Source organism: Pelophylax lessonae (assembly GCF_965119305.1).
Source record: "Pelophylax lessonae genome assembly, chromosome: 5".
Taxonomy (NCBI): domain Eukaryota; kingdom Metazoa; phylum Chordata; class Amphibia; order Anura; family Ranidae; genus Pelophylax; species Pelophylax lessonae.
Genome location: NC_138772.1, coordinates 237,604,330 through 237,628,273, shown reverse-complemented (window position 1 = coordinate 237,628,273; position 23,944 = coordinate 237,604,330). Strand labels below are relative to the sequence as shown.

The following is a 23,944-nucleotide window of genomic DNA, read 5'->3' as shown; positions in this document are numbered from 1 at the left end:
TCAGGCCGAGGGGGGTTTGGTACGGGGTTACTCTGGGGATGTCGTCTCTTGCCCACCCTAACGGGGTCCGGACCGTGGGCGTCGCCCCGTCCGTAGGAGACCGAGGGGGGCGGCGCTCAGGGTCCAAACCACCGCGGACAGGCAAGCACAAGATAGGAAAAAGTAAAAATGCTCCTATCAGGCAAAAGAAAACATTAACTATAAATTATATATGTATATTTACTTTACAGTATATATATTGGCTGAATCCAGCCATATGTCTTAATCAAATATAACCACCGAATTCGAACAGAGGCGGGGAAGTGGGTATTTGCTACCCTATGAATATGGAATAGAGAATTCGGATGCGGTGGTTACCCTGGAAATTGCCAGCATCCCTGAGTAAAGACTATTGCAAAAAGATCCCCTGGGGGTGGGACTTTGAATGGCAAAAACCAGAGTTTGAGTAAGTTTGAACAGCTTTATTTGTACAATCTAGAACATTCATAGACAAATCGTGGAAGTAATTGTGTTTCTTGGAGCGAAGGGACCAGACGCGTCTGGTCCCTTCGCTCCAAGAAATCCCAGCCATTCTTATCTGTGATGTATTGTTTGGCCACTTGATTTTAATCACTATATGTTTTTCATTTATGTACACAATTACTTCCACGATTTGTCTATGAATGTTCTAGATTGTACAAATAAAGCTGTTCAAACTTACTCAAACTCTGGTTTTTGCCATTCAAAGTCCCACCCCCAGGGGATCTTTTTGCAATGTGTCAATACTGGCCACTGTTTACTTAAGTCTTGCGACAGTGACAGTAGTTTTAGAAATACTTGTATTATTTAGAGGGAATTACAGTGCCTTGCGAAAGTATTGAACTTTGCGACCTTTTGTCACATTTCCGGCTTCAAACATAAAGATATAAAACTATAAATGTTTGTGAAGAATCAACAGCAAGTGGGACACAATCATGAAGTGGAATAAAATTTATTGGATATTTCAAACTTTGTTAACAAATAAAAAACTGAAAAATTGGGCGTGCAAAATTATTCAGCCCCTTTACTTTCAGTGCAGCAAACTCTCTCCAGAAGTTCAGTGAGGATCTCTGAATGATCCAATGTTGACCTAAATGACTAATGATGATAAATAGAATCCACCTGTGTGTAATCAAGTCTCCGTATAAATGCACCTGCACTGTGATAGTCTCAGAGGTCCGTTTAAAGCGCAGAGAACATCATGAAGAACAAGGAACACACCAGGCAGGTCCGAGATACTGTTGTGGAGAAGTTTAAAGCCGGATTTGGATAAAAAAAGATTTCCCAAGCTTTAAACATCCCAAGGAGCACTGTGCAAGCGATAATATTGAAATGGAAGGAGTATCAGACCACTGCAAATCTATGAAGACCTGGCCGTCCCTCTAAACTTTCAGCTCATACAAGGAGAAGACTGATCAGAGATGCAGCCAAGATGCCCATGATCACTCTGGATAAACTTCAGAGATCTACAGCTGAGGTGGGAGACTCTGTCCATAGGACAACAATCAGTCGTATACTGCACAAATCTTTATGGAAGAGTGGCAAGAAGAAAGCCATTTCTTAAAGCTATCCATAAAAAGTGTAGTTTAAAGTTTGCCACAAGCCACCTGGGAGACACACTAAACATGTGGAAGAAGGTGCTCTGGTCAGATGAAACCAAAATCGAACTTTTTGGCAACAATGCAAAACGTTATGTTTGGCGTAAAAGCCACACCCTGAACACACCATCACCACTGTCAAACATGGTGGTGGCAGCATCATGGTTTGGGCCTGCTTTTCTTCAGCAGGGACGGGGAAGATGGTTAAAATTGACGGGAAGATGGATGGAGCCAAATACAGGACCATTCTGGAAGAAAACCTGATGGAGTCTGCAAAAGACCTGAGACTGGGACAGAGATTTGTCTTTCAACAAGACAATGATCCAAAACATAAAGCAAAATCTACAATGTAATGGTTCACAAATAAACATATCCAGGTGTTAGAATGGCCAAGTCCAGGTCCAGACCTGAATCCAATAGAGAATCTGTGGAAAGAACTGAAAACTGATGTTCACAAACACTCTCCATCCAACCTCACTGAGCTCGAGCTGTTTTGCAAGGAGGAATGGGCAAAAATTTCAGTCTCTCGATGTGCAAAACTGATAGAGACATACCCCAAGCGACTTACAGCTGTAATCGCAGCATAAGGTGGCGCTACAAAGTATTAACTTAAGGGGGCTGAATAATTTTGCACGCCCTATTTTTCAGTTTTTTATTTGTTAAAAAAGTTTGAAATATCCAATAAATGTCGTTCCACTTCATTATTGTGTCCCACTTGTTGTTGATTCTTCACAAAAAATTACAGTTTTATATCTTTATGTTTGAAGCCTGAAATGTGGCAAAAGGTCGCAAAGTTCAAGGGGGCCGAATTTCACTTCCATATACAATGTTTTATTTTTGGGGAGGAGCCATATTAGTGTTGCTTGTCATATATATAAATTTACACATAGGCAAAACAATAAAAAAAAAAAAATATATATATATATATATATATACATATAATTATTGGGTTTGGCATCTATATATATATGTGTGTGTGTGTATATATATATATATATATATATAGATAGATAGATAGATAGATAGATAGATAGATAGATAGATAGATAGATAGATAGATAGATAGATAGATAGATAGATAGATAGATATAGACATACATAGATATGTGCATTTCTCTCATTAGCGCCTGAATAACGCCGTTTTACCACAGTATTTGCCATGGTGTATAGCCAAATCCACTATACCTCCCACTAACGTTTTCTAAAACGTTATTTTTAGCCTACTTTTTGGTATGGAGCATGTGCACATGGGCTATCTGCCAGAAATAGACTCCGGAGCTATTTTTGCATTTTACACTTTTATTAAAATCTTTTTTTCTACTTAACTTTTTCACACAGTTTAAATATTTCATATAACACATCTTTCCCAAGCATTTTTTATTTTTTTCCTGCCATATATTGTGATTTTGAACTCCAGCCCTGACATTATTTTATCTTAGTGAATTCCACATTGCTCATAATGTTTCTGAAGGAGGTATAGTGAATTGGATTTGTGCCTACGCCTAGTCAAAATGGAGTTAAAGTAGAACAAAATCAATGTTGGAGGGATGGAGGTGTAGTAAATCAGGCCCTCAGTCTCTGCCTCTTCACTGCCTTAGACATGCTCCACTCATCCACGGCCTGAGTGGCCTGGCTCATCCAGCTTTCAAAATCCTCTTCTCCTACTGGGGTAGGCAACTGCCCGGAGAAGAAGCGTAGTCTCCTGTAATTTTGTCCAGCTCCACTGGCCCCATTAAGAACTAAACTGTCCACCAGTCTACTCATATCTGCGTAAAAGGAGGCAGGAGGAACGGTTGCTTTATCCACCTCCTTCTTCGTAGGACTAGGGCCAGGACTGGGACTGGTCAGAGGCGAGGGGGACATCCCTCCATTACTCTCTTTCTTCTTTAAAGGGAAGAACACTTTGGCTGAGACCTTCTCATCAAGCATCACTAAATTTACTTGGAATACATTGGGTACACTTTCCTGCCACTCCACAAGTGCCTGAACAACGTCCAATCTGTAATCAACCCGAGCATCCAGAACATAGACTTCCTGGTCTGGGACTAATGCCCGCATCCACCGTCGAAATCTGGGGGACGCGCAGAGCGGCGATCGTGCTGCGGTGTGTCAGCCTGACTCACCGCATCTCCGATCCCGGTAAAGAGCCTAATGATGTAGGCTCTTTACCATGTGACCAGCTGTGTCCAATCCCAACTGGTCACATAGTAAATAGGAAGTGTCGTTGATCGGCTTTCCTCAGTTCGTGCCTGACAGGCACAGGTAGAGGAGAGCCGATCTGCAGCTCTCTGGACAGGGGGGGGGGGTCTGTGCTGGTAATCAGAGCACTGATTAACAGTGCAGACCCTTGCCACCAGGGGAGCCCACCCATCACCACCAGGCATGTCCACCCATGGCCACCAGAGATGGCAATCAGGGCTCAGGGACTCTTTCAGTGCCCTCCCAATCAGAGCTGCCCATGATTGCCATCTACAGTATCAGTGCCACCAACCAGTGCCCATCATTGCAAGCTATTAGTGCTGCCCACCAGTGCCCATTATTGACCATCAGTGCCGCCTATCAGTGCCCGTCAGTGCCGCCCATCAGTGCCACCTATCAGTGCCCATCAGTGCCGCCTACCAGTGCCCATCAGTGCTGCCTATCAGTGCCCACCAATGCTGCATATCAGTGCTATCTATCAGTGCTGCATATCAGTGCTGCATATTAGTGCCACTCCAACAGTGCCACCCCAGCAGTGCCTCCTCATCAGTGCCTGTCAGTGCGGCCTCATCAGTGCTCATCAGTGCAGGAAAAAACATATCTATTTACAACATTTTATAACATAAACAAAAAAAACTTTTTTTTTTTCAAACTTTTCGGTCTTTTTTATTCGTGTAGCAAAAAAGATATACAAATATATAGCAAATACCAACAAAAGAAAGCTCTATTTGTGGGGAAAAAATGACATAAATTTGGTTTAGGTACAGTGTTGCATGACCGCGCAATTGTCATTCAAAATGCAACAGCGCTAAAAGCTAAAAATTGGTCTGGCAGGAAGGGGGTCAAAGTGCCCTGTATTGAAGTGGTCAAGAAGATGTCTGAAGATCTTCTTGTAGTAATTCTTTTGCTGTTTCGTCATTGCTGGGTAGAATGTCATTGCTTGGTCGGCTCTGTTGACACCTCTCATGTTATTGTAGTCTATCACTACTTGTGGCTTCATAATTTCTTTCCCACTTTTGTGAGTACCAGAACAGTGGAGGTATTATGAACTGTACTCATTAGGCACACATCTTTCTTGTCACGCCATCGCAGTGCCATAATTTTGCCTTTCTGCATGACAACCATTTCTCTGGTCTTGAGCTTTTTATTGCCTAACGTTGGCGGCATGTCCTTAACAGTTCCATAGGCATCTATTTTTTTTTTTTTTGCAGAAGAAACTCACAAAGTTCAGAAGACGTAAAAAAGTTGTCGGTTGTTATGCAATAGCCCTGATTTAGCAATGGCTCACTGAATGAAAGAACGGAAGATGTTGCCATTCCATAGTTGCTGTATTTTGGATTTAATTTTGTTTCTTTTCCAGTGTATATGACTGAATTCCAAATGTAGCCAGATGATGATTCCCATAGTATGTAGGATTTTATGCCAAATTGTGCGCTCTTTGATGCAATGTATTGTACCCAGCTGAGCCTTCCCTTGTAGGCCATTAGATTTTCATCTATGCAGATATCTCTTTCTGGCACATACAATATCTCACAAAAGTGAGTACACCCCTAACATTTTTGTAAATTTTTTAGTATATCTTTTCATGTGGCAACACTGAAGAAATGACACTTTGCTACAATGTAAAGTAGTGAGTGTGCAGCTTGTATAACAGTGTAAATTTGCTGTCCCCTCAAAATAACTCAACACCCCTAAGTGAAAATGTGCAAATTGGGCACAATTAGCCATTTTCCCTCCCTGGTGTCACGTGACTCGTTAGTGTTACGAGGTCTCAGGTGTGAATGGAGAGCAGGTGTGTTAAATTTGGTGTTAACGCTCTCACTCTCTCATACGGTCACTGGAAGTTCAACATGGCACCTCATGGTAAAGAACTCTCTGACAATCTGAAAAAAAGAATTGTTGCTCTACATGAAGATGGCCTAGGCTATAAGAAGATTGCCAAGACCCTGAAACTGAGCTGAAGCACGGTGGCCAAGACCAAACAGCAGTTTAACAGGACAGGTTTCACTCAGAACAGGCCTCTCCGTGGTCAACCAAAGAAGCTGAGTGTACGTGCTCAGCGTCATATTCATAGGCTGGTTTTAGGAAATGAGTGCTGGCAGCATTGATGCAGAGGTTTAAGGGGGGGGTCAGCCTGTCAGTGCTCAGACCATACGTCGCACACTGCATCAAATTGGTCTGCATGGCTGTTGTCCCAGAAGGAAGCCTCTTCTAAAGACGATGCCCGCAAACAGTTTGCTGAAGATAATCAGACTAAGGAAATGGATTACTAGAACCATGTCCTGTGGTCTCATGAGACCAAGATAAACCTATTTGGTTCAGATGGTGTCAAGCGCGTGTGGCGGCAACCAGGTGAGGAGTACAAAGACAAGTGTGTCTTGCCTACAGTCAAGAATGGTGGTGGGAGTGTCATGGTCTGGGGCTGCATGAGTGCTGCTGACACTGGTGAGCTACAGTTCACTGAGGGAACCATAAATGCCAGCATGTACCGTGACATACTGAAGCAGAGCATGATCCCCTCCCTTCGAAGACTGGGCCACAGGGCAGTATTCCAACATAACGACCCCAAACACACCTCCAAGATGCAAAAGAAATAACTACCAAATCTGAAGACAATCCATAAATAAAAATGGGGGTTTGGTCCCACCATATGGCCATATCGTGCTCAAGCCCACTACTGCGTCAAAGTACCCCATTATCAGTGGGTCCTACACTATCCATGAAAAAGAGATGAATCCAGCCATTCTAACCCTTGGAGATAATACTCCTTGCTGGGAAGGATGTGCAAATGCACTACAGGGGACTCCTCCTATATCCAATTGATGGTGGACACTGATTGAGTACAGGTGTGTGTGGGGGGGGGTGGGGAGGGTTGCTCAACCTCGATAGTCTGGTCAGACCGAATACATAATAAACAGGCAAAAAATTTGGGGGAGCATACCCATGTATTTCTAAAGCTGCTGCAGCTATGAACCAAAAGACATGTATATTAAAAAAGAATAGTGCGCAAATGCAAAAGAAATAACTACCAAATCTGAAGACAATCCATAAATAAAAATGGGGGTTTGGTCCCACCATATGGCCATATCGTGCTCAAGCCCACTACTGCGTCAAAGTACCCCATTATCAGTGGGTCCTACACTATCCATGAAAAAGAGATGAATCCAGCCATTCTAACCCTTGGAGATAATACTCCTTGCTGGGAAGGATGTGCAAATGCACTACAGGGGACTCCTCCTATATCCAATTGATGGTGGACACTGATTGAGTACAGGTGTGTGTGGGGGGGGGTGGGGAGGGTTGCTCAACCTCGATAGTCTGGTCAGACCGAATACATAATAAACAGGCAAAAAATTTGGGGGAGCATACCCATGTATTTCTAAAGCTGCTGCAGCTATGAACCAAAAGACATGTATATTAAAAAAGAATAGTGCGCAAATGCAAAAGAAATAACTACCAAATCTGAAGACAATCCATAAATAAAAATGGGGGTTTGGTCCCACCATATGGCCATATCGTGCTCAAGCCCACTACTGCGTCAAAGTACCCCATTATCAGTGGGTCCTACACTATCCATGAAAAAGAGATGAATCCAGCCATTCTAACCCTTGGAGATAATACTCCTTGCTGGGAAGGATGTGCAAATGCACTACAGGGGACTCCTCCTATATCCAATTGATGGTGGACACTGATTGAGTACAGGTGTGTGTGGGGGGGTGGGGAGGGTTGCTCAACCTCGATAGTCTGGTCAGACCGAATACATAATAAACAGGCAAAAAATTTGGGGGAGCATACCCATGTATTTCTAAAGCTGCTGCAGCTATGAACCAAAAGACATGTATATTAAAAAAGAATAGTGCGCAAATGCAAAAGAAATAACTACCAAATCTGAAGACAATCCATAAATAAAAATGGGGGTTTGGTCCCACCATATGGCCATATCGTGCTCAAGCCCACTACTGCGTCAAAGTACCCCATTATCAGTGGGTCCTACACTATCCATGAAAAAGAGATGAATCCAGCCATTCTAACCCTTGGAGATAATACTCCTTGCTGGGAAGGATGTGCAAATGCACTACAGGGGACTCCTCCTATATCCAATTGATGGTGGACACTGATTGAGTACAGGTGTGTGTGGGGGGGTGGGGAGGGTTGCTCAACCTCGATAGTCTGGTCAGACCGAATACATAATAAACAGGCAAAAAATTTGGGGGAGCATACCCATGTATTTCTAAAGCTGCTGCAGCTATGAACCAAAAGACATGTATATTAAAAAAGAATAGTGCGCAAATGCAAAAGAAATAACTACCAAATCTGAAGACAATCCATAAATAAAAATGGGGGTTTGGTCCCACCATATGGCCATATCGTGCTCAAGCCCACTACTGCGTCAAAGTACCCCATTATCAGTGGGTCCTACACTATCCATGAAAAAGAGATGAATCCAGCCATTCTAACCCTTGGAGATAATACTCCTTGCTGGGAAGGATGTGCAAATGCACTACAGGGGACTCCTCCTATATCCAATTGATGGTGGACACTGATTGAGTACAGGTGTGTGTGGGGGGGTGGGGAGGGTTGCTCAACCTCGATAGTCTGGTCAGACCGAATACATAATAAACAGGCAAAAAATTTGGGGGAGCATACCCATGTATTTCTAAAGCTGCTGCAGCTATGAACCAAAAGACATGTATATTAAAAAAGAATAGTGCGCAAATGCAAAAGAAATAACTACCAAATCTGAAGACAATCCATAAATAAAAATGGGGGTTTGGTCCCACCATATGGCCATATCGTGCTCAAGCCCACTACTGCGTCAAAGTACCCCATTATCAGTGGGTCCTACACTATCCATGAAAAAGAGATGAATCCAGCCATTCTAACCCTTGGAGATAATACTCCTTGCTGGGAAGGATGTGCAAATGCACTACAGGGGACTCCTCCTATATCCAATTGATGGTGGACACTGATTGAGTACAGGTGTGTGTGGGGGGGGGTGGGGAGGGTTGCTCAACCTCGATAGTCTGGTAAGACCGAATACATAATAAACAGGCAAAAAATTTGGGGGAGCATACCCATGTATTTCTAAAGCTGCTGCAGCTATGAACCAAAAGACATGTATATTAAAAAGGAATAGTGCGCAAATGCAAAAGAAATAACTACCAAATCTGAAGACAATCCATAAATAAAAATGGGGGTTTGGTCCCACCATATGGCCATATCGTGCTCAAGCCCACTACTGCGTCAAAGTACCCCATTATCAGTGGGTCCTACACTATCCATGAAAAAGAGATGAATCCAGCCATTCTAACCCTTGGAGATAATACTCCTTGCTGGGAAGGATGTGCAAATGCACTACAGGGGACTCCTCCTATATCCAATTGATGGTGGACACTGATTGAGTACAGGTGTGTGTGGGGGGGGTGGGGAGGGTTGCTCAACCTCGATAGTCTGGTCAGACCGAATACATAATAAACAGGCAAAAAATTTGGGGGAGCATACCCATGTATTTCTAAAGCTGCTGCAGCTATGAACCAAAAGACATGTATATTAAAAAAGTATAGTGCGCAAATGCAAAAGAAATAACTACCAAATCTGAAGACAATCCATAAATAAAAATGGGGGTTTGGTCCCACCATATGGCCATATCGTGCTCAAGCCCACTACTGCGTCAAAGTACCCCATTATCAGTGGGTCCTACACTATCCATGAAAAAGAGATGAATCCAGCCATTCTAACCCTTGGAGATAATACTCCTTGCTGGGAAGTATGCACATCCTTCCCAGCAAGGAGTATTATCTCCAAGGGTTAGAATGGCTGGATTCATCTCTTTTTCATGGATAGTGTAGGACCCACTGATAATGGGGTACTTTGACGCAGTAGTGGGCTTGAGCACGATATGGCCATATGGTGGGACCAAACCCCCATTTTTATTTATGGATTGTCTTCAGATTTGGTAGTTATTTCTTTTGCATTTGCGCACTATTCTTTTTTAATATACATGACTTTTGGTTCATAGCTGCAGCAGCTTTAGAAATACATGGGTATGCTCCCCCAAATTTTTTGCCTGTTTATTATGTATTCGGTCTGACCAGACTATCGAGGTTGAGCAACCCTCCCCACCCCCCCACACACACCTGTACTCAATCAGTGTCCACCATCAATTGGATATAGGAGGAGTCCCCTGTAGTGCATTTGCACATCCTTCCCAGCAAGGAGTATTATCTCCAAGGGTTAGAATGGCTGGATTCATCTCTTTTTCATGGATAGTGTAGGACCCACTGATAATGGGGTACTTTGACGCAGTAGTGGGCTTGAGCACGATATGGCCATATGGTGGGACCAAACCCCCATTTTTATTTATGGATTGTCTTCAGATTTGGTAGTTATTTCTTTTGCATTTGCGCACTATTCTTTTTTAATATACATGTCTTTTGGTTCATAGCTGCAGCAGCTTTAGAAATACATGGGTATGCTCCCCCAAATTTTTTGCCTGTTTATTATGTATTCGGTCTGACCAGACTATCGAGGTTGAGCAACCCTCCCCACCCCCCCACACACACCTGTACTCAATCAGTGTCCACCATCAATTGGATATAGGAGGAGTCCCCTGTAGTGCATTTGCACATCCTTCCCAGCAAGGAGTATTATCTCCAAGGGTTAGAATGGCTGGATTCATCTCTTTTTCATGGATAGTGTAGGACCCACTGATAATGGGGTACTTTGACGCAGTAGTGGGCTTGAGCACGATATGGCCATATGGTGGGACCAAACCCCCATTTTTATTTATGGATTGTCTTCAGATTTGGTAGTTATTTCTTTTGCATTTGCGCACTATTCTTTTTTAATATACATGTCTTTTGGTTCATAGCTGCAGCAGCTTTAGAAATACATGGGTATGCTCCCCCAAATTTTTTGCCTGTTTATTATGTATTCGGTCTGACCAGACTATCGAGGTTGAGCAACCCTCCCCACCCCCCCCCCCCCCCCCCCACACACACACCTGTACTCAATCAGTGTCCACCATCAATTGGATATAGGAGGAGTCCCCTGTAGTGCATTTGCACATCCTTCCCAGCAAGGAGTATTATCTCCAAGGGTTAGAATGGCTGGATTCATCTCTTTTTCATGGATAGTGTAGGACCCACTGATAATGGGGTACTTTGACGCAGTAGTGGGCTTGAGCACGATATGGCCATATGGTGGGACCAAACCCCCATTTTTATTTATGGATTGTCTTCAGATTTGGTAGTTATTTCTTTTGCATTTGCGCACTATTCTTTTTTAATATACATGTCTTTTGGTTCATAGCTGCAGCAGCTTTAGAAATACATGGGTATGCTCCCCCAAATTTTTTGCCTACACCTCCAAGATGACCACTGACTTGCTAAGAAGCTGAGGGTAAAGGTGATGGACTGGCCAAGCATATCTCCAGACCTAAACCCTATTGAGCATCTGTGGGGCATCCTCAAACAGTAGGTGGAGGAGCACAAGGTGTCTAGCATCCACCTGCTCCGTGATGTCATCATGGAGGAGTGGAAGAGGACTCCAGTGGCAGCCTTTGAAGCTCTGGTGAATTCCATGCCCAAGAGGGTTAAGGCAGTGCTGGAAAAAAATAGTGGCCACACAAAATATTGACACTTTGGGCCCAATTTGGAAATATTCACTTAGGGGTGTACTCACTTTTGTTGGCAGTGGTTTAGACATTGGTGTGTGTTGAGTTATTTTGAGGGGACAGCAAATTTACACTGTTATACAAGCTGTACACTCACTAGTTTTCTTTGTACCAAAGTGCTATATCTTCAGTGTTGTCACATGAAAAGATATAATAAACTATTTACAAAAATGTGAGGGGTGTACTCAGTTTTGTGAGATACTGTATATATGTGTGTGTATATTTATATATATATATATATATATATATATGTATGTGTGTGTGTGTGTGTGTGTGTGTGTGTGTGTGTGTATGTATATATACACAGTATCTCACAAAAGTACACCCCCAACATTTCTGTAAATATTTTATTATATCTTTTCATGTGACAACACTGAAGAAATGGCACTTTGCTACAATGTAAAGTAGTGGGCGTACAGCTTGAATAACAGTGTAAATTTGCTATCCCCTCAAAATAACTCAACACACAGCCATTAATGTCTAAACCACTGGCAACAAAAGTGAGAACACCCCTAAGAGAAAATGTCCAAATTGGGCCCAATTAGCATTTTCCCTCCCAGTGTCATGTGACTCCTTCGTGTTACAAGGTCTCAGGTGCAAATGGGGTGCAGGGGTGAATGGGGAGCACACTGTATACATACTGTATCTCACAAAAGTGAGTACACCCCTCACATTTTTGTAAATATTTTATTATATCTTTTCATGTGACAACATTGAAGAAATGACACTTTGCTGCAATGTAAAGTAGTGAGTGTACAGCTTGTATAATAGTGTAAATAGGCTGTCCCCTCAAAATAACTCATCAACACACAACCATTATTGTCTAAATGGTGGCTACACAAAATATTGGTACTTTGGGCCCAATTTGGACATTTTCACTTAGGGGTGTACTCACTTTTGTTGCCAGAAGTTTAGACATTAATAGCTGTGTGTTGAGTAATTTTGAGGGGACAGCAAATTTACACTCTTATATAAGCTGTACACTCACTACTTTACATTGTAGCAAATTGTCATAATTTCTTCAGTGTTGTCACATGAAAAGATACAATAAAATATTTATGTGAGGGGTGTACTCACTTATGTGAGATGCTGTAGCATGGCTGGACGGGAGGGGAGAGAACATCAGCAGATTGAACCCAATGAAGTGGGTTTAGTAATAAGCTTGTCTCCTTTTTTGAGCTAATCGTTATATATTAAAATATTTTCAAGTAGTAGTATTCATACAAATGTTTTATTTGTTTTCTTTTTTTAGACAATGGCTTAAGTCAGAGGATATACAAAGGATATCATTGCTTTTCCATAATAAAACCCTTGAAAAGGAAGTAAGTATTGTAAAAAAAAAAAAAGTTAAAACCCTATAGATAAAAGTTTTGTCATATCATGAATTGTGAAAAATGAACATTACTGTATATATTATGATTACACTGGACAACTATTTTTTTGCTTCCTGAAAAAGATTTGGTAATTATGATAGACCCCTTTAAACCTAACATAAATATAGTTTCAGAATACCTGTATCATTGGAATCTTGAGAAATATGAAATTGGCTTTTAATGACTATAATGTATTTAATCACATATTGTTTCCCACATGCTGCATGGGTTCGACAAGGCTAAAAGTGTTTTGCTGCTGATTTTCCTTTATAGTCAGTGTCCAGTGCATCTCGCGGCAGTGTCCAACAATAGTCAGCCAGCATTGATGGATTCCAGTAGCCCTGATACCATTTTTCCATTGTGGCAATGTTCTGGTGAAACCTTCCACAATGTTCATCACTGAGTGCACTTACATTTTCAGGAAAAAATGAATCTGTGACATGTTGCATTTCATGGTCCTGCACGCTGTAAGATGTTTATCAAACAGCTGAGTGTAGTTTGGTTCTCTGTAGTTGCCAAGAAAATACTTAATAATGTCCTTGGATGCTTTCCAGGGGATTTTCTTTTGCTCCACTAACAAACTTTCGAACAAGGTACCTTTGACACATTTGATCTGTGGACCAACAAAAATCTGTTACCTAATCAGTTATTCTTAAGCCTCGTACACACGCAACGATTGTTGGCCGACCGATCGGCCGTCTTTTGTCCAGTGTTGTTGTGTTGGTTGAAATGTGCTCTAGACTGCACACGAATTTTCTCGGCCAACAACAACCAACTTCAGAAGTGATATCATGTGCTGGTTTACTTTCCCTGTGCTTTTTCTTCTCTGAGCATGCCCAGTCTTGCTCATCTGATTTTTGTCTGCCGAAATCTGTACTGACTGATGGAAAATCGGCCGTTCTGTTGACGGGCCAACAAAAATTTTATAGCCTGCACACCAGATTTTTTTCGGCCGAAAAGTCGCAGTCGGTTGTCAGAAGTATCATACTAACAAGCTGACAATCGGCCGATCGGACGTTGGCCAAAAATCTATGGCCAACAATCGTTGCGTGTGTACGAGGCTTGAAAAGCATCTGTCTCAAATAACAAAAACCTTCACCTTGCTTGTTCATTGCTTTGATGAAATGTTTTATTAGTCTGAGTGTAATGTGATGTGACATGAAGCGGAGGGAAAATTATCTTTGTCAACGTATGTTCATGTGCCACTTTTTTTCTGACCTGGAACCAGATTACAAAAATACATAGTTGCATGGTTAGTAAGGTTGAATAAAGACACGGTCCATTCAGTTCCACCTGAAGTGTGTGTGTGTGTAATACTGTTTTCCACAGTACATTGCATTCACTAAGAAACAAATCTAAATGCTCTCTGAACTTATCTACACTCTCTGCTGAAGCCACCAACTGTGGAAGGGACTTCCACATCTTTTTTTTAATCAAAAGAAAACTTTATTGAGAATGGCAAAGATGATGGTACAATGCACAAAGGAAACAGTGAGCACTGAAAGAAAAATAAGTCAACAAGCATCTGTTTAAACAACCTAAGAAATCATACAGTGCATTCCGTCCTGAGGTAGACTTTCACATCTTTAGCATCTTAAGCATAACTTTTTGCCCTAACAGTAAATAAAACTCCATACAATGTTTAAGATGGATTGTAAAGTTTACTCCAAGAACTAGAGTCAACATTCTAGTAATGTATATTACCTCATAAAGCAGTGTTCCAGCTAGAGAAAAAAAAAATTTAAAGTCAGCAACTACAAATATTGTAGCTGCTGACTTTTAATATATAGACACACACCTGTCCAGGGAGTCCGCAATGTCAGCACCCCAGCCGATTTTCAGCGTGCTACCCTTCTACTTACCCAAGTGGAAGGATGAGGGGAGCCAAACTTCAGAGGAAAAGGTGAAAGGTGCCAAATCTGGCAACAGAGGGGGGAGGAAGCAGATAAGCAGAAGTTCCACTTTTGGATTAAACTCCACTTTAAACATTTCGTTCCCAGGGAGAATAAGTTCAATGTTGGTGGTCATTCCTCATAACTGAGGTCCTTCAGCCCCCTCATTGTTTTTTTTTACCCTTCTCTGGATGCTTTCCAGTTCATGCACATCCTTCCTGAGGATTGGTGACCAGAACTGGACAGCATACTCAAGATGGGGCTGAACCAGAGTTTTGTTAAGTGGTGGAAATACAGCTTTATTTCTTGAGTAAATTAAATTTTTCATGCATGCTAACAGTCTGCTGACCTTGCTTGTTGCAGCTTGGCATTGCAAGCTATTGCTGAGTCTGTCCTCTCGGTCATTCCCCCAAAGGTTCTCCCCCTAGCATGTCATTTACATGCATATGTTAGCTCCCAGGTGAATTTGTTTACAATTTTCTACATTTATTCTTGTCTAACCATATACCAGCCCAACAAAAATAACCAGCAAGAAAGGGAAAAGATTACTGGTATAGAGAACCTAAATTATTTGGAGCTACTGGGGCTTTACCAACTCCTGATCAAATATACACTGTGAGTGTTACAAACTTACAAAAATGCTAAATATTTATTGAGCTAATTAAATAATCACAAGACACAAAATTCTATAAATATGTTGAAACAACGCTCCACCACCATAAAATTAGACAATGTTGTCTAAACACATTAACAGCCATTTAGATGTCACTCATACATCCCTACCACTCAGTGGCGTAGCGCGGGTTGTCAGCACCCGGGGCAAGGCAAGTAATTTGCGCCCCCTAACCCGCGGGATTTTAGCACTCGAGTCTCTTCCACTAGATTAGTTAAAGAAACCCTTACCCCCCCTTAAGCACATGTATTGTTTGTTATGAAAATACTGATGTAATTAAAGTAAAATGCATCTGAATACAAGTTTGAATGACCAGCGTGCCCCCTCTCAATGCAGAATGACCAGTGTGCCCCCTTTCAATGCAGAGTGACCAGCGTGCCCCCTTTCCATGCAGAATGACCAGCGTGCCCCCTTTCAATGCAGAGGGACCAGTGTACCCCCTTTCAATGCAGAGAGACCAGCGTGCCCCATTTCAATGCAGAGAGACCAGCGTGCCCCCTTTCAATGCAGAATGACCTGCATGCCCCCTTTCAATGCAGAATGACCAGCATGCCTCCTTTCAATGCAGAGAGACCAGCATGCCCCCTTTCAATGCAGAATGACCAGCGTGCCCCCTTTCAATGCAGAATGACCAGCGTGCCCCCTTTCAATGCAGAGAGACCAACGTGCTTCCATTCAATGGTGAGAGACCAGCGTGCCCCCTTCCAATGGAGAGTGACAAGTGTGCCCCCATTCAATGCAGAGAGACCAGCGTGCCCCCTTTTAATGCAGAATGACCAGCGTGCCCCCTTTCAATGCAGAGAGACCAATGTGCTTCCATTCAATGGAGAGGGACCAGCATGCCCCCTTTTAATGCAGAATGACCAGCGTGCCCCCTTTCAATGCAGAATGACCAGCGTGCCCTCTTTCAATGCAGAGAGACCAGCCTGCCCCCTTTCAATGCAGAGAGATCATCATGCCCCCTTTCAATGCAGAGAGACCAGCGTGCCCCCTTTCAATGCAGAGTGACAAGTGTGCCCCCATCCAATGCAGAGAGACCAGCGTGCCCCCTTTCAATGCAGAATGACCAGCATGCCCCCTTTCAATGCAGAATGACCAGCGTGCCCCCTTTCAATGCAGAGAGACCAGCGTGCCCCCTTTCAATGCAGAGAGATCATCATGCCCCCTTTCAATGCAGAATGACCAGTGTGCCCTCTTTCAATGCAGAATGACCAGCGTGCCCCCTTTCAATGCAGAGAGACCAACGTGCTTCCATTCAATGGAGAGAGACCAGCGTGCCCCCTTTCAATGCAGAGTGACAAGTGTGCCTCCATTCAATGCAGAGAGACCAGCGTGCCCCCTTTTAATGCAGAGTGACCAGCGTGCCCCCTTCCAATGCAGAGAGACCAGCGTGCCCCCTTTCCATGCAGAGTGACCAGCATGCTCCCTTTTAATGCAGAATGACCAGCGTGCCCCCTTTCAATGCAGAATGACCAGCGTGCCCCCTTTCAATGCAGAGAGACCAACGTGCTTCCATTCAATGGAGAGAGACCAGCGTGCCCCCTTTCAATGCAGAGTGACAAGTGTGCCTCCATTCAATGCAGAGAGACCAGCGTGCCCCCTTTTAATGCAGAGTGACCAGCGTGCCCCCTTCCAATGCAGAGAGACCAGCGTGCCCCCTTTCCATGCAGAGTGACCAGCATGCTCCCTTTTAATGCAGAATGACCAGCGTGCCCCCTTTCAATGCAGAATGACCAGCGTGCCCCCTTTCAATGCAGAGAGACCAGCGTGCCCCCTTTCAATGCAGAGAGATCATCGTGCCCCCTTTCAATGCAGAGAGACCAGCGTGCCCCCTTCAATGCAGAGAGACTTACCTGCAGCGGCCACTTCTCCTCAGTTCCCCGTGTCTCCTCGAGTCCTCCCGCCCCCTCCTCGGCCAATGGCATGCGTTCGCCTTTCGGCCAATCAGTAAGCGGGTCTCGGACCCGCTTCCTGATTGGCCAGGAGGAGGATCCGTGTGACAATAGCGAATTTTCATTTGCTATTGTCACACAATGGGTGGGCTCGGGCGCAGTGCTCTGCACCCCAGGTCCACCCTTTTTTGAAGCCTCTGGCTCTAATCAGGTGATTAAAAAAAACCCACTCTGTGACAGCGCCAGGCTGCTGACTCACTCGCTGCTAAACTGACTGAGCAGTGAGAAGAGGTAGCATAGGCGGGGCTTGGCTTGCAATGCCACCCCACCCTACACCAATGGACATGTGAGGCACAGTACAGCCCCGCCCCGACCCGACCCGACCCGCCATTTTCAGCCATAGGGCGGCCGTGCTGGACATCTCCCAGCCTAAAGATGGAGGCAGCCGCATACAGTGTGTGAACTGTGTATGTCAGAGTCAGACAGACAGAGTGACACTGCGGATGCGCCCCCCTAGATGTTGCACCCGGTGCGGCTGGCCCCCCCTGCACCCCCCACGCTACGCCACTGCTACCACTCCATAAATGAAACTAAGCATATATAATACATAGGCCATATGGGGCATGTTTCCATTCAGGACATTAACCAATTATGAATTGAATAAACCCTTCTTTAATGTAATTCCAATATTTTAGGATAGCCTAAAGAACATATTCTATTCATATAAATAGAGGGTAGGCGGTAAGATGGAATGAAATTACATTTCCAATGCAGGTATCTATTGTTGTAAATCTATTGATACTATGTACTGCATACATATTTTATGTCAAAAGGGCTCCTGTTGATGAACTATATCATAATAATTTACTCTATATGCAAATGCTTCTCATGAAATAAGAAATAGTGATTGCACTGGCCTATATGTCACTAAAGCTTTTGTAAATCGATGTAATGCAGTTCAGCTAAACCTGATGCTTATTTTAAATCCAGCAACAAAGCCACACTTGAAGCAATGTGGTTATTCACTCATTTTAGTATAACACATTCTTGCAAAACCATTAGAGCAACGCTGAGTTAATACACTGCAATGAATAAGTTTAACTAAATGTTCAGCTTTACTTGCATGAGGGCTATTAATCCGAAGTAAAGGTAATAAGCAGCAATGAGAGGGTTAGTAAGCACACCGCAATAGAAGTATAAGCCGTGAGCAGAGAAAAATAGACAGAGTTTGTGAAAGGGCAAGTTGATATTGCAAGTGCTCAAAGCATGAAATGGCAGACTTAGCAAAGCGCTTCACTTCTATGGTAAAATCTCACAAATACACTAGGATTATTTCAAATCACATCATGGGACCTAATCCTGGAGTGTGTCCACCCACCTGCTGCTTTATCTTTTTTCAGTCTTTAGCTGCCATACTTGTTTATGTTATGCTTTGGGAGCAGTGTTAATTTTGGCAGCAAATTTCAATTTAGTTTTAGTCTTAGTCTTAGGACTAAAATGGCATTTTAGTTTTAGTCCCATTTTAGTCTTCTGCAAGTGTTTTAGTTTTAGTCGTATTTAGTCGACTAAAACTCCAGTATATTTTAGTCGACTAAAACGCCCTACATTTTAGTCGACTAAAACTCATTTTAGTCATCTATAATCAAATGGGTGTAGTTCAATTGTAATTTGTAATGCATTATTCAAGCATTTCTCTACAATTTCCAAACTCATTATATACTACTGCTGGTCCTGGAGTGAAAAATCTAATATGTTATTATTTATGCTTTGAGCATGCACCAGTGTTAATTTTTGGCAGCAAATTTCGATTTAGTTTTAGTTATAGTCTTTTGACTAAAATGCCATTTTAGTTTTAGTCATATTATAGTCTTAAGACTAAAATGCCATTTTAGTTTTAGTCGTATTTTAGTCATCTGAATTGTGTTAGTCGACGAAAACGTTTTAGTCAGTTTTAGTCGACTAAATTAACACTGTTTGGGAGTCCCCGTGCCTCAAGCCGCTCATGCAATAAAGCCACACTTCCTTGTTGCTTCCGCTTAGCCACACAGAATAGGAGTATAGGGGTGATTACAGTGACAACAAAGACCAGCTGAAAGGACATCAATTCATTTCACTGTTTGTACAGCTTCTTCAGGAAATAACGTTCCCCTGACCGATCTCCTTTAAATTTATATAAAGCCCCTTTTCAATCAGCTCTTAAAAAGGGCCTACTGCCACTATTATGTGTTTCCATTATGCTACCATCCCATTAAAATTCACAAATATCTGAGTCTTCCAGACCCAAGGCATAACCATTTACAAGGTAATAATATATTTCTGAAATGTACATGTAGTTAACCAGGTCTTCTTGTAAAATTGCTATAGCCTGTTGCAAAGTTATGGCTCTGCTTAGTTTTGTATAATCAGCAAACACTGAGATTGAATTATTTATTCATTTATGAACAATCTTACCACTTCCAGCCCGGCCAATGTATATATATATATATATATATGGCCAAATGGGTGCTCTCCAGTTCCAGGAAGATGTCCAGTGACATCCAGCCGTGGCACGATCTGTGACTTGCTGTTTCTAGGGGACACAGATCATGACAGTGCTTGGTACCTGGCTGCTATGATTGGCCAAGGTACCATGTGATCTCTGTGACGAATCACAGCAATCACATGACGACAAGTACAAAACTGTGATGAATGGCTTTCATTGATGACTATTGTTATCTCTGTGATTGCTTACAGTGATCACATAGTACAGTGGCCCTGTAACATGTGATAGCTGTCGCTACAGTAATCAAAATAGCAAACAATGAGTCATGAATAGTGTTGAGTGAACAAGGACCGTATTATTCAGGTCCGTACCGGATAATTGGATTTTGCTACCCGGACATGGACCCGAAAACTTTACTGTATGTTCGGGTTTAAAATCCGTGTTCGGTAATTTTATTTTCTGTTTTGTATGTAATGGCGCGCTTTTAATGGTGGGCTTTCAACAGCCAATCAACAAGCGTTTAACTGGTGTGCCTTAGAAGGCATCCCAGCCATGCCTACTAATGGCATGGCTGTGATTGGCCAGTTGAAGCATGTGGCCCAGGTCTTTATAAGCTCGAGAGACACAGCGCGGTGCGTCAGTCTGCTGTAGTGTAGGGAGAGAGCACACATAACGGTGCTGGCTGCTGCTGGCTAGGGACAGACAGGGAAAAACAACATTGTGCCCGAAAAGAATGCAGGGACAGGTCGGAGTGTAGGCAGGGAAAGATATTTGAGCATTTTAGGGACAGGCTGGAGAGAGTAGGCAGGGACAGATAGGAGACACAGGACAGAACAATCGTCCGTTAGCGATCTACATCGATTTTGCTGTGTGGGGGGTGGTGCAGTGAACAATCTTTTTGCCCTCACTTGAGCCCACTGAGGAGGAGGGAGAAAAAAAATATATTTTTATCAGTCTGTTGTGTGCAGCGTTCAGCTATATTTTACTACAGATTGCTGTTCTAATCTGCTATTTAAAAATTACAAAGTTAAAGGGGAATTTTTTTTTTTCCCTTCATAGCCTGCTGCTGACCGTGACATAAAACATAAGACACTGCTGTGTTCACATGTGCTATTGAAAAATCACCAATTTTATATACTTTTTTCTATTCCGCTATTCAATATACACCCTTTTGGGGTAAAAAAAATTAAATTGTGGCATAGTCTGTACAAATCTGGTATTTAAAAATTACAAATTTAAAGGGGAATTTTTTTTTTTCCCTTCATAGCCTGCTGCTGACCGTGACATAAAACATAAGACATCGCTGTGTTCACATGTGCTATTGAAAAATCACCAATTTTATATACTTTTTTCTATTCTGCTATTCAATATACACCCTTTTGGGGTAAAAAAAATTAAATTGCGGCATAGTCTGTACTAATCTGCTATTTAAAAATTACAAATTTAAAAAAATTAAATTGCAGCATAGTCTGTATCGATACGTGTGAGATACACCTTTCAAATTTTTTGGGCGCATCTTCCACCACCGAGGATTGCAAGGCGCTTCAGTTTGCCTCCTGTTCCGAACTCCTCCTACTCCTCTTCCTCATCCTCATCCTGCCTTTAGGGTACAAAATATTGTAATCGGGGCCTAGTCTGTGTTTGTACGTGTGAGATACACCTTTTTATATCATATTTTCATTTTTTGGGGGTAAAAAAAATGAAATTGCGGCATAGTCTGTATCGGTACGTGTGAGATACACCTTTCAAATCTTACACCGCCGAGGATTGCAGGGTGCTTCAGTTTGCCTCCTGTTCCAAACTCCTCCTACTCCTCATCCTCATCCTGCCTTTAAGGTACAAAAAATTGTAATCGGGCCTAGTCTGTGTTTGTACGTGTGAGTAGTGTTGAGCGAACACGGACTGTATTATTCGTGTTCGTACCGAATAATTGGATTTTTGTTACCCGAACACGGACCCGAAAACTTTACTGTATGTTCGGGTTTAAAATCCGTGTTCAGTCATTTTATTTCCTGTTTTGTATGTAATGGCGCGCTTTTAATGGCGGGCTTTCAACAGCCAATCAACAAGCGTTTAACTGGTGTGCCTTAAGCCATCCCAGCCATGCCTACTAATGTATTAGTAGCTGTGATTGGCCATCTGAAGCATGTGACCATGTCTTTATAAGTTCGAGAGCCCCCAGCGCGCCGCATCATTCTGCTGTAGTTTAGGGACAGAGCACACATCATACGTGCTGGCTGCTGATTAGGGACAGACAGTGATTCTGTGAAAAATTGTGTCCGAAAAGAATTCAGGGACAGGTCCGAGTGCAGGCAGGGGAAGTTATTAGAGCATTTTAGGGCCAGGCTGGAGATTAGGCAGGGTCAGTCTTCTACATCGATTTTGCTGTGTGGGGGGTGGTGCAGTGAACGATCTTATTGAGCATATTAGGGACAGGCTGGAGATTAGGCAGGGACAGTATACATCGATTTTGCTGTGTGGGGGGTGGTGCAGTGAACAATCTTTTTGCCATCACTTGAGCCCACTGAGGAGGAGCAGGGGGAGGGAGAAAAAAAAATCTATTTTTATCAGTCAGCTGTGTGCAGCGTTCATCTTAGATCTATTTTACTACAAGTTAAAAGGGATTTTTTTTTTTTTTTTCCCCTTCATAGCCTTTTTGCAGCAGTGCTGACTGTGACATAAGACACTGCTGTGTACACATGTGCTATTGAGTGATTTTCAATTTTGTACACTTTTTTCTATTCCACTATTCAATATACACCCTTTTGGGTTAAAAAAAATTAAATTGTGGCATAGTCTGTACTAATCTATTTAAAAATTACAAATTTAAAGGGGAATTTTCTTTTTTTTCCCCTTCATAGCCTGCTGCAGAGCTGACTGTGACATAAGACACTGCTGTGTTCACATGTGCTATTGAAAAATCACCAATTTTATATCATACTTTCTATTCCGCTATTCAATCTACACCCTTGGGGTAAAAATAATTAAATTGCGGCATAGTCTGTATCGGTACGTGTGAGATACACCTTTCCAATTTTTTGGGCGCATCTTACACCGCCGAGGATTGCAGGGTGTTTCAGTTTGCCTCCTGCCTGTTCCGAACTCCTCCTACTCCTCATCCTGCCTTTAGGGTACAAAAAAATAGTAATCGGGGCCTAGTCTGGGTCTGTACATGTGAGATAGATACACCTTTTGATATCATATTTTCTATTCCGCTATTCAATCTACACCCTTTGGGGTAAAAAGAGTTAAATTGCGGCATAGTCTTTTTCGGTACGTGTGAGATACACCTTCCAAATTTTTGGGGCGCATCTTCCACCGCCGAGGATTGCAGGGTGCTTCAGTTTGCCTCCTGCCTGTTCCGAACTCCTCCTACTCCTCATCCTGCCTTTAGGGTACAAAAAATAGTAATCGGGGCCTAGTCTGGGTCTGTACGTGTGAGATAGATACACCTTTTTATATCATATTTTCTATTCCGCTATTCAATCTACACCCTTGGGGTAAAAAGAATTAAATTGCGGCATAGTCTGTATCGGTACGTGTGAGATACACCTTTAAATTTTTGGGAATGCATCTTCCACCGCCGAGGATTGCAAGGTGCTTCAGTTTGCCTCCTGCCTGTTCCGAACTCCTCCTACTCCTCATCCTGCCTTTAGGGTACAAAAAATAGTAATCGGGGCCTAGTCTGGGTCTGTACGTGTGAGATAGATACACCTTTTGATATCATATTTTCTATTCCGCTATTCAATATACACCCTTTTGGGGTAAAAAAAATTAAATTGCGGCATAGTCTGTGTTTGTACGTGTGAGATACACCTTTTTATATACTTTTTTCTATTCCGCTATTCAATATACACCCTTTTGGGGTGAAAAAAATTAAATTGTGGCATAGTCTGTGTTTGTACGTGTGAGATACACCTTTTTATATACTTTTTTCTATTCCGCTATTCAATCTACACCATTTTGGGGTAAAAAAAAATTAAATTGCGGCATAGTCTGTGTTTGTACGTGTGAGATACACCTTTTTATATACTTTTTTCTATTCCGCTATTCAATATACACCCTTTTGGGGTGAAAAAAAATTAAATTGCGGCATAGTCTGTGTTTGTACGTGTGAGATACACCTTTTTATATACTTTTTT

General features: G+C 42.5%; 1 protein-coding gene across 1 annotated transcript in view; it reads left to right on the top strand.

The window, feature by feature from the left end:
* ADCY2 (adenylate cyclase 2) overlaps positions 1-23,944 on the top strand; it is a gene marked incomplete at both ends in the record, with an annotated part of 1,451,075 nt that overhangs the window by 919,008 nt on the left and 508,123 nt on the right. The window contains one exon of the mRNA XM_082258935.1: positions 12,743-12,812. Coding sequence (XP_082115061.1) covers positions 12,743-12,812 — 70 coding nt within the window. The remainder of the gene's footprint in view (positions 1-12,742; positions 12,813-23,944) is intronic.